Source organism: Musca autumnalis, unplaced genomic scaffold, assembly GCF_047663935.1.
Source record: "Musca autumnalis isolate F117 unplaced genomic scaffold, ASM4766393v1 scaffold_1, whole genome shotgun sequence".
Classification (NCBI taxonomy): Eukaryota; Metazoa; Arthropoda; class Insecta; order Diptera; family Muscidae; genus Musca; species Musca autumnalis.
Window position 1 is genome coordinate 147,373,709 of NW_027411644.1, and position 11,662 is coordinate 147,385,370.

Consider the following 11,662-nt stretch of genomic DNA (forward strand, 5'->3'; position numbering starts at 1 on the left):
ATATTTAGTTGCATTCAGCATTTCCAGCGAGACGGGACAATATATACATCAGGCTCCACAATCTTCTCTAAAGGTTCCACATAATGTCCAATTGTCGAAATTTCACCACAAATGTTGTTAGTCGCCTCAGAATTCGTACTTTGCTATAGAATTGTTTATTTTTCACATGTCTCTTATATTTTCTTTTGCTCATACTTGTTATTGGAATTATATGCTTTAAGTTTTCACGATATTTTATTGATTTTTACAAAAACACTGTTTTTCACCAACCGCAAAAATTATTTTACGCCAAACAATTAAGAAAATTAAAAAAAGATGCTTCGTTGGGCTATCATCTGTCAAATACACAATGCTTCTTCTTATTAAGGTAAAGGTATCAATAGTTGACAACCTGGTGACAAAGTGTTGACTTTGTCACCATATTAGTAGACAAAGTGGCGACATGTCAACACATGACCCCACACTTCCTACAGGGATTTTACTCCTGCATTGTAGTCTCTAGACATCAAATCCATTGAAAATTTCCAAAAAAATTTGCCAAAAAAAATTAAATAGAGGCCTATTTTATACCAAAATTAAACGAATGCTGTGTCCAATGGGGAAAATATCACCGGATTACATCAAAACACTCGAGGCTCTAATGTAATGAATATAAATTCAAAAACCAAAAGAAGGTATGCCGAATGTAACGAGCCTGTAGGAAGTGTGGGGTCATGTGTTGACATGTCGCCACTTTGTCTACTAATATGGTGACAAAGTCAACACTTTGTCACCAGGTTGTCAACTATTGATACCTTTACCTTAATAAGAAGAAGCATTGTGTATTTGACAGATGATAGCCCAACGAAGCATCTTTTTTTAATTTTCTTAATTGTTTGGCGTAAAATAATTTTTGCGGTTGGTGAAAAACAGTGTTTTTGTAAAAATCAATAAAATATCGTGAAAACTTAAAGCATATAATTCCAATAACAAGTATGAGCAAAAGAAAATATAAGAGACATGTGAAAAATAAACAATTCTATAGCAAAGTACGAATTCTGAGGCGACTAACAACATTTGTGGTGAAATTTCGACAATTGGACATTATGTGGAACCTTTAGAGAAGATTGTGGAGCCTGATGTATATATTGTCCCGTCTCGCTGGAAATGCTGAATGCAACTAAATATAATACAATGTTGAAGAATTATTTGGCAAAAATCGATTGTGAGATTTTTCCAATGTTATACAGTTGTAATAGGCAAGCAAATTTAATGACATATTTTTTATTTATGTTTATTTATACATGTTTATTCTTTTCAATTCCTAGATATTATATCAACATTCAGCGAATCGCCTGATAAAACGTAAAGTGCAACAGAACAAGAACTATTTTAAGCAGACAAGTCATTGGTGCGACTTGGCCAAGAAAATAAAACGAAAACGTTTTTTATTATTTATATGTTAAAATGTTTAAGCAGCCTTGAAAACATTGTCTTTATTTACTAATGTTTACTTATGTGGATTCTTTGGCTTAGCCATTTAAAAAGATAAAAATACTGTAATACGCTATTTGTAAATTTTTAGCATTTTCAATATTATTTGTTTTATTCTTTAATGAAATATAGTATTGAAACAAATGTGTAGCTTCATATTCTTTCTTATTAAACGTACTATATAGCTGTTTTATCTATGAAAAGTTCCAAACAAGCTAAAAAATTTAATATTGAAAATCTGGTACTATTGACTCACTACCTCCAATGTCTATACTGACTCACTACCTCCATTGTCTATACTGACTTACTACCTCCAATGTCTATACTGACTCACTACCTCCAATGTCAACACATGGTTCCTCAGGAACTACTGACTTACTATTGACATACTAGTTCCATTGTCAGTACTGACTTTCGAATGACACGTTCATACAAAATGTCTATAGGAAATTACATTAGTTGTCTACAGTTTGTCAGTAGTACTGTAGACAATGTCAGTAGTAAGTCAGTATAGATTCACTATTGACATTTCCTACAGGGGAGGTTTTGTCGTCGGCTGGGGTAAGCTCAGTCGCGTCCAGGTTCTCCATAAGGACCTCCTAAACCTTACGAAATGAGAAGACTAGTATTCTTCCTTTCCTGGGGGTTTAATTAAGATCTTTATTGATTAAAAGTAGTTTACAATCTACTCGTGATTAAATGCGATAAGTATATTTAAGGTATATGGGTTGGTTCCGTTGGGGTTGATTATGGCCGCTTCGGCGTTACTGCGGAAGTTTTGGCGGTTGGGGACTTCGTGGCGTGCCCTCTGCTAGATGCTATGGTTCGCTGGTGATTAATCGGGAAACTGTCGGTTCGTATATGATCGGGAATCAGGTAAGTTGACAATGCTCGTAGTTAATCGGAATGACTGTTTGTAGATGTTTGGGACCACGATGTATTCGGGGTTCGGCTGCAGATGTTCGGGACCACGATGTATTCGGGGTTCGGCTGCAGATGTTCGGGACCACGATGTATTCGGAGTTCGGCTGCAGATGTTCGGGACCACGATGTATTCGGAGTTCGGCTGCAGATGTTCGGGACCACGAGGTATTCGGAGTTCGGCCGTCGATGTTCGGGCCCACGATGTATTCAGGGTTCGGCTGCAAATGTTCGGGACCACGAGGTTTCCGGGTTTCGGCTGTCGATGTTCGGGTGTTAGTCTAGGCTACGATCTAGTGTCTACTGTACGCTGATGTGTGCTAAGTACGAAACAGCTGACCCGAAGGCCCTGTGGAACAGCTGGCACGAATGCCCTGTGGAACAGATGACCCGAAGGCCCTGTGGAACAGCCGGCACGAATGCCCTGTAGAACAGCTGGCACGAAGGACCTGTGAAATGTATCAACCACCACAACTTAATGTGGTAGCTTCCAAAAATAATTTCCAAGACTGTTACACCAGGTGTAAGTTGGCGGACTTAGAGCAACCTTTTGTTCCAGTCCGTGTAGCAAACTCCCTGCAGCAGTAAGCTCACCCTTCTCAAGTAAATCTGAAATACTTTAGTGGCCTGGAGTACAGAGTGAATGAGAATTATTCGCAGGGTGCGTTAAAATTGTAACTGCGAAATTACCCTGGAATTGAATTCTCCGTTGGGTTGCATGTTAAACAGAACATGTAAACAGATGTAATGTAGTGACTGCTGCCTATTGAATGGCCGTGCAGTATGTCTGCAGTGTATTGGGTTGTTGTTGTTGTAGCAGCATAGAAACCTACGAAGAAGCATATGTTTAATGCTGGGTTGGCAGCCGCTGGCCGAAACACTATGATGTTCCGGGTCAATCCGGTACGAAAGAACCCGCTGCCGTGGGATTTGAGTGTATTGGGTGGTAGCCAGTATTGTGTTGTTGTGTTATATATTGTTACGAATGTAACTGATAGGTTTAAGTTAATTTAGTTTAATTTCTGTTAATTTAAAAATTTGAATTGTAACGTAAAGTTTTATTACGCAGTTACTTTATTTAAGCAACAACAACAACTACCATGTAGAAATCTCTTCATCATTCTAGTTCTTTACCTTTCATTGTTGTGCTTTTGTTTTGTTTTGCCATAATCATGTAATTATCGTTTAGTTTGTTACTTCTTTATTTCTTGCATTTGTTTGTTGTTGTAATTACGTCATTACTGTGTTTGTCCACTGTATTGATCTTTCCCCATGTATGTGAGTCTGGTTGTTTGCTTATGGGTACTTTACACGATATGTTTTTTGCATATGAGTTGTCACTTCTCCCATACAAAATGTATATGTAAAGTGACATCTCATATGTAAAAAACATATCGTGTAAAGTACCCATTAGTGCGAATGTGCGTCTGTGTGTTCGTTGTACAGATTCGAGGTGTTGCCATATGTTCTAGATATTTCTCGAACAGGGAGACTTTGGGGTATAAATACAGGGGAACTGGGAATGACGAGTTAGTTGTGTTTTAAGCGTTGAACTGAACAGATCGGTTAAAGAATAGCTGCGTGCTAACTAGAGACTTGCTGTGTGCTTTGTAATTAAAGTCGGTTCCGAATAAGTGTAATAAAGTAAATAAAGCATTGTAGAAACGTAATCTAAAACGAACCCTGTTTTATTTGGTACAAATCGTACTGGGGAATAAAACAACGTCTACACGGAGATTAGTTAAATCTAATTCCGTAACAATATGTACGTGATAACGTCACGTTACACAAATTAAAGAAAAACAAAATTAAAATTTCTTACGCTTGACCAAAGGGTAAACTTGGTGGCGCGCAAAATTGTGTTATTTGGTTAAATCTTCATTAATTACCTAATGAATTTTTGAAATTTATTTCACCACTAAATACCTAAAACTGTTGCATTAATATTTTATATGTATCACATCTCTATGTCGGTGTAATTACCCAGTTGGAAGTTGTCTGCTATGTGTCTTCAAAGTTGTCTCCAATCCATTGAAGACGGCTCGACGACAGCCCTTTGCGATCATCGACGACATTTTCTCACAAATGTCGCAAAACTCGTGCACGGTAAGTTGAGCGACAGGGGGCCTAATTACGTGATTCGATTCGATCGAGTATTTGCTCGTTTAGGTTTAGGTTTTGTTTAAAGACTTAGCGGTGTAAACACCAATAGCCAGGTTGGTTCGACAATCAGCAACCCAAGTACTGATTCGTAAATCGACAGCAGACGTAATCAGCAAAACAATGAAGGTTTCAGCAATCCAAATGAGATAAACACTAGTTGTAGATACATATAAAACGACAGCAAACAATAAACACTGCAGACTAATGACGAATATAAACGACGATTCAGCACGTTGTTGATATAGATGAACAGCTGTGGAGCATAGGAGTAAACGAAACAGGAAAATCGGGGAAGGGGAGCAGAGAGTATAATAAGTAAAGGGTTTTCATAGGTAAAACAATAGCGTATAATTCATGCAATAATAATTAATAAAATTTGTATCTTCTAATATCACAGAAGGTTCCAGTTGAGATCACGATCAAACGAACATTTGATCAATTGTAAATGTGTTTTAAATTTTAATATCGGCCTCATTAATAAAATCGACCAGCGATTTATAATGAGAAATTGACTTGGACTTTAAGACCAGTTCGATATTGTTGAATTCATTGAATATTTTATATTTGTATCTTAGTGAAGCGAATTTACTGCACACAAATATGCTGTGCTGTGCAGTATCAGGTACATGACATATCTCACAGTTAGGGGACTGAATTACACCGATGCGATGTAAGTAGTCTTTGTCAAAAGTGTGACCCGTCAATAGACGGTTGATTATTTTAATGTCTTTGGCACTCAAATTTGTATTCAGATACCAAGGTTTTTCAAAAACGTTGTCAACGATGGCCGCAAATCTTCGACCTTTAGATTGAGATTTTAAGGTGAAATCATCATTCCATTCCTCGTGTATTTGTTCTTTGATCATTCTTAAAGCTTCATTAGGAGTGAGCTTGACATTTAGTGGTGCTCCATATACCGAAGCCATCTTAGCAATGGAATCAGCTTCTTCATTGATCCCGATTCCACAGTGGCTGGGTATCCATACGATGTGACACGTTTCAATTCCAGAATTGGCCAATAAGTTGTGAAAAAGGCCAACTGTATAATTGTCGCTGTTCGGTCTGATAAGCGCTTTGCATGCCAAAAGGCTATCAGTGAAAATCACAACCCTTTTATAATCGTCCTCAATAGCTATTTCCAGTGCTTTAAGTATGGCCCAAAGCTCCCCAAACATCGAAGACGCTTTATGACCAATCCTGAAGTAAAATCTGTGATCTTGTGAGTAGTTAAAAACTCCACATCCCGTTGAGCTAGAAGACACAGAGGAATCAGTGGCAAAGATAGTAAAGTTCATATTTGCATAGTACGATAATTCTCTTCTGACTGGGTTATCCGAAATGATGTCATACAGAGCAGTGTTATTTAATTTGATATTGATAATTTCTTTAGATGTAAGCCATTTTGCTCTAAACGAAGGAGGGACTTCCCCAGCAAGAGCATAAATGACATGTACTGGCGTGGACTTAGTCAGACCAAGACATCTCCTGAGTAGATCATTTTGTAGGATCTCAATCCTTTTATTGATGTAGTTTGGAGAATTAGCCGTTGAGGTCCTGGCGTATTCAAGCTTGGACCTGACCACACCCTTATAGATGTTTAAGGCTGTTTTTGGATGGAGACCTCCTTTAATTGAAGTTAGGCATTTAAGCATATTCGATCTATGACGCGCTTCTGGCGCCACCGTCTCATAGTGGTCCTTAACCGTAAGGGAATTGGTAATTATTCTCCCAAGAAATCTTAATTTTCGTGTTTGCGGGACAGCTAGACCATCAACAACAAGATTAATTTCCTTTATGCTGTTTTTGGCAAAGTACATAGTAAACGATTTAGCGGGATTGAAAGAAAGGTTGAGATCGGCACAGTGCCGCATAAAAATTGCTGTTTTACGACGTAGATTTTGTGCAGCCAAATCAAAGTCTTTGTGGAATGACATGATGACAAAGTCATCTGCGTATTGGTACACCAAGGTACTATGATCTTCAATAGCGTGTAACCCTGCTGTATAAATGTTAAAAAGAAGCGGAGAAAGGCAGCTCCCCTGGGGGAGGCCATCTTTAACCGTCACCTTAGCATTTCCCATGGTCAACACTCTTTCAGAGAGAAAGTTTTTAATCCACCGACAGAAGAGACAATCTACCCCTATATGCCAGAGCTGGTTAACTAGTATGTCATTTCTTACGCAATTATACGCGTTGCTGATATCTAAAGATAGGATCAGAACCTTGTATCCGTTTTCTTTCAGAAGAGCCAATCTATGCAATAGTTCGTTGATGCATGTGGATGTCGACATATTTTTCCGGTATGCATAGGACCTTACAGGAAGAGAATTACACTCATCCAACAGCATCTGTATTCTCTCTTTTATCATCAAGTTACGGCACTTTAACAGCACGGGAATCAAGGAGATAGGTCTAAAGTTGCATATTTGGTCATGATCCTTATTTGGCTTGGGTAAAGGAACTATCTTGATAGTTCTCCAACTATCACGGATGTTATTATTCTCCACTGCATTATTAATAGCTGTAAGTACGGCTCGTTTGGATATCTCTGGTAGAGCTTTGATCATTGAGTATGTAACTCCATCAGCCCCTCCTGCCGAGTTCGCTCTTTTATTCTCTAAACACTTCTCAAACTCCTCAAATTCAAAAGGAGCAAAGTTGTCGTAATAGTCTTCCTCCCAGTCAAGTTCATCAGTGCTGAATCCTTCCGGAACCTGTTCTTTAAGGAGTTCTAAATACTGCTGGTTGTTTTCTTCATTCCATTGCGAACTTACTGGGTTTTGTCTTCCTCTAACATTGTTTATAAATTGCCAGGTTTTCCTAGTGTTATGCATTCGATTAACTTCTTCGATCTTTGAGAGAAAGCTTTCTCTCTTGGCCCTTTCTACCTCTTTCTTCCAGTTCTGGCATTTTCCAAGTTGCGGTATGATGGATATCTTCTAGCTTTCTTAGTAGCAGCTGCTTGTCCTCTGTAGAGTGCGAGCAAATTACTATTCCACCAATATTTAGGTGTTCTATTGGGATTAAGCACGTGGGTAGCACAATCAATTTCTTGCCTAAGGGTACTTTCTATACTTTCAAAATCAGGTTCTAATTCAACTTTTCCCAAAGATTCATATAACTTGTTCCTCGACAGGAATTTTTTGGAGCTTATCCTGGAGTTATGAACCTGAACAATAATCGGGAAATGTCTACTTCCACCAAGATAGTTCTCAGTAACCATCCAATCTGCAGACACACCACTACTCACAAATGCTAGATCTAACACCGATCCGTCGGAGTCAATATTCCTCTTGAAGGTAACTTTGCCACTATTGATGCACCTTAAATCCGAGCTCAGAAACAGATTCTCCAAATCCTTGCCTTTCCTTGTTGACACAGAATCACCCCAAATCTCGTTTCTAGCATTACAAAAGCCAAGCAACACAACGTCACCCTTGTCTTCCAAGAAGTTAAGAAGTCTCTCCATCTCTCCAGTGAAGGCATCTGCTGGCAGGGAAGGAGGAAAATAAACAGAGACAATATGCAAATTGGGAGATTGATTGGTGGTTTTCGCAATGATGATATCATATTCTGTGTCAAACTTAACCTTGCAGAAGCGTTTATGTTTTTTAAAGGCAATGGCTACGCCTCCATAACCATCACCCCTAAATTTCTGGATTAAATTGTAGTTAATCATTTTATTTGGTTTTTTATTGTTCTCCGCAAATATTTCGGAGAAAACCGCAATGTCAATGTTATAATTGTTGCAGAAAAAATCTATGTATTGCTTATTTGATTGAAATGACTGGATGTTATACTGAAGAATTCTAAGAGTCATGATTGTAAATGGGAATAGTTATGTTAGAGTGAGAGCTATTGTGAGCTACCCCACATTTTTGAATCCTCGCAGAAAAGTGATTAATGGCATCTAGAGCCGTAGTGTTACCACTCATTGAAAAAACGTCATGAACAAACTTCAAAAGCTCAGAAGTTATCCTTTCAAGCTCTGAAATCCGCTGGTCTTCTCTCGGAAATACCGGAGCTGATGGAGACGGCGGCTGAAACATTCTTTCCGCCATTTTGAGGGATGAACGTACTTTTTCCTAGGGAGCTTAGCTACCGAATTAAAGGTGTAAGGAGTCATAATCGCATTAACTACTTCATCCTTGTTGTTATTTATGGCTTTACCCTCCTTGTTGTTTGATGGCAATTGGGGAAATGTTTCGTCATCAACAAGCAGATCAAATCTGTTCCTTTTTCCATATTCCATAATGACTTCCATTTTCGACATCTTTTTTTGTGTCATTATTTTGTTGGTTTCCATTTCCTTCTTCCATTTAGGACAAAGTTTTTTGTCAACCGAAATATGTCCAACCTTGCCACAAAGAATGCATTTATTTTCATTACACTGACCGTTGCAAGTGTCATCCTCTTTTCCACATCGCAAACATCTTTCCTGTGATCTACATCCAAGCCTAGTGTGGCCTAACCTCCCACACTTATGGCACTGCCTTACCGCTGGATAGTAAGTGTCAACCACTAACACCGCTTTATGAAGGACCACCCAATCGGGATGATCAGTTCCATAAAACCCAATTTTAACTGTTTCCATTGGAATATAATTGTCCGGGTTATTTGGATCTTTCTTGGAAAAACGCTTGACGGATGCCACCTTCTTACTCGACACAATATCTCTCAAAATCTCCTCTTCTGACCAACATACAGGAACGTCCCTGATGACACCAAACGTCTCAATAAAGTTTCTTGGGATGAATGCCCTCAACTTCCTCTTCCTCAACTCTTCGTTGCACACAAAATCATTAGCAGACTTAATATCATCAAACGAGATTTTATAAAGGGTGACCCCTATCGCCACAATCTTCTTGATCTTCTCAAACTCATCTGACTTCAAGCCTTTAATTTTTTCAATAAAATAAAGACCATTTTTCACCCTCTTATTTTTAACATTCTCAGCGCCAGACGTGTCCACAAGGACATGAATCTCACCTGCATGATCATCATTATATAGAACAATCTCTTCATTGAATTTTCTTTTCTTCTGATTTAGCAAATTGTTTTCACCAGGCTCTCTGTCTCTTCTGATACCTTTAACACTGCCGCTCTCCTGCTCCCCTAACTCCATGGCCTCACCACTGCTTTCACAAGCGTTTGTCATATTTCCACCTTCAGTCTCCACATTCTTCACTCTCGGCTTCCTTCTAACAGTCTTTCTCATCTGCTCTTCCGGTTTGTCACTGTCTACGCGACAAACTATGAGGGAATTCGGCACCATTGTGCCATCAGTCCCGTCTATATCGGCCATTACTAATGGCCACAACAATACACACGCCTCTCAGAGGTTATGTATGACGTTAAAACAAAATTATTGAAAATATTAAAAAACTCTGTGGTAAAGATTAAAAGCTCCACAGCACAATTGTGCTTACAAAAAATTAGTTTAACAGTAAGCACGAATACCAATAAATTGACGAAAAAATTATTTAATTTATTCTTCACAGAAAAAAACGCGTGCACACGGAACAAAATGTCGATCAGCTGTCACTACTGTTTGTTTACGTATTTGCTCGTGAAAAAGATTTCGACACGATAAAAAAGCGGCATGACGAGATTCGATCGAAATCGTTGATCGAATGTTTCGAGAGTAACCGGTAATCGAACTATGAAAACCTATGTATACTATAGGGAATTTTATGAAGGTAGATGTAAAAAAGGTGTTTTTTGAAAGCAAGAACAAAAAACAAAACAAAATTATGAATGAAAAATGTAAATATTTGTGGAATTTGTTGAACAATACATTCAATAATAATTTCGGAATGAAGTTGTGCTATGAAAATAAGAAAATTATTAATTCTTGCAAAATCTTTTTGACATTGTTGTAACGGATTGCTGATACATCTACCTTAATAATCGTCTCTCAAAATAAATGAGAGAGAGTTTGGTGGATGTTTTGCACTAGCCTCTCTGAGAGAATATTTCCTTTGGTAAACAACGGGGGATGAAATGTACTTCCCTTATACAATAAAGGCTATTAAATATATTTTTTTTCTTTTTTCCAGAAATGCTTATTTTTCAACTTATTTTTTAACGACTGCAAAAGTAATTTTTGGTTAATGATTGATTGCATGCATTTTAATTCTAAATTTATCACAATTTCTCAAAACGACTGCAAAGGACTTTTCCCAATTTCTCTTGTTATATTGTCTAAAAAATGCTGCCAATTATTTACTAACATCGTTTTTCTTCTATAAAACGACAACAAACAACAATTTTTACATTTTAAACAAAAAAACAATAAGGAAATCTTTCATTTTATTTGTTTACGATAGGTAATTTGGCCTCGAGAAATTACTCGCAAATTTATGCTCTATTACTCGATAACGAATGTTGTCATCCCAACTTTGAGTACTCAGGTCGAAACAACTCGATATCGAATCACATAATTAGGCCCAGGGTAAGCGAAGTTGTCTTCATGGATGATAGAATGAACATTAACTTGTACCAAGGCATATTACAAGACATTTTCGTTCAAAATGTCACACATCGCACATGGAAGAGTGACAAATTTGGTGACACCGTCTTGTTTAAAGACAATTTTGAAATTTTTCGTTGATAAAATGGTCATCGCAGATTCAATTTCCTACTGGGTTGTTCACCCTACACAAATATCAAGAGCCGCAAAACTGAACGGGTAGAGAACCAGGGTTGCCATTCGACCTAAATCTCCACATCTCAACAAATCCAGTGTTCGAAAATACGCAGCAAACCAAATGTCTGATGTCCGACACGTCTGAACAATTTCGGAAACAAAGTCGTTCAGATTTCGTTCCGATTTCTAAACGATTTTTCGGAGAGGAAATAGTTCAGATTTTGTACTGATTTCGTTCCGATTTCGGAACGAATGTCGGAAAGAAATTTCCTTTCCGAATTTCCCAAGGATTTTCTTCAGATTTCGTTACGAAATCGGACCGAAATCGATCCGATGTCGCTCCGACATCTCGTCGAAATTATGTCAACCACTTCATACAACTTTCGTTAAGATATCGTTACGATTTCGGATCAGATATCGGACGTATCGTTCGAATTTTGTTCTGATGTCGGTACG

At 38.0% G+C, this 11,662-nt stretch overlaps 1 protein-coding gene across 2 annotated transcripts; it reads right to left on the reverse strand.

Moving 5' to 3' along the window:
- Window positions 1-2,113: 2,113 nt before the first annotated feature.
- Window positions 2,114-10,643, reverse strand: LOC141387758 (uncharacterized). 2 transcript variants are annotated; one of them, XR_012408620.1, is made up of 2 exons: window positions 9,987-10,643; window positions 2,114-4,810 (listed from the first exon to the last, which is right to left on the reverse strand). XR_012408620.1 is itself a non-coding variant. In XM_073957898.1 (2 exons), the coding sequence occupies exons 1-2, from the start codon at window positions 9,860-9,862 to the stop codon at window positions 4,566-4,568; spliced, it is 462 nt and encodes a 153-aa protein (XP_073813999.1). In that variant the 5' UTR covers window positions 9,863-10,643; the 3' UTR covers window positions 2,114-4,565. The 2 variants fall into 2 exon arrangements, 1 of the variants encoding a protein (XP_073813999.1); XM_073957898.1 differs by having other exon boundaries at window positions 9,646-10,643.
- Window positions 10,644-11,662: the final 1,019 nt, after the last annotated feature.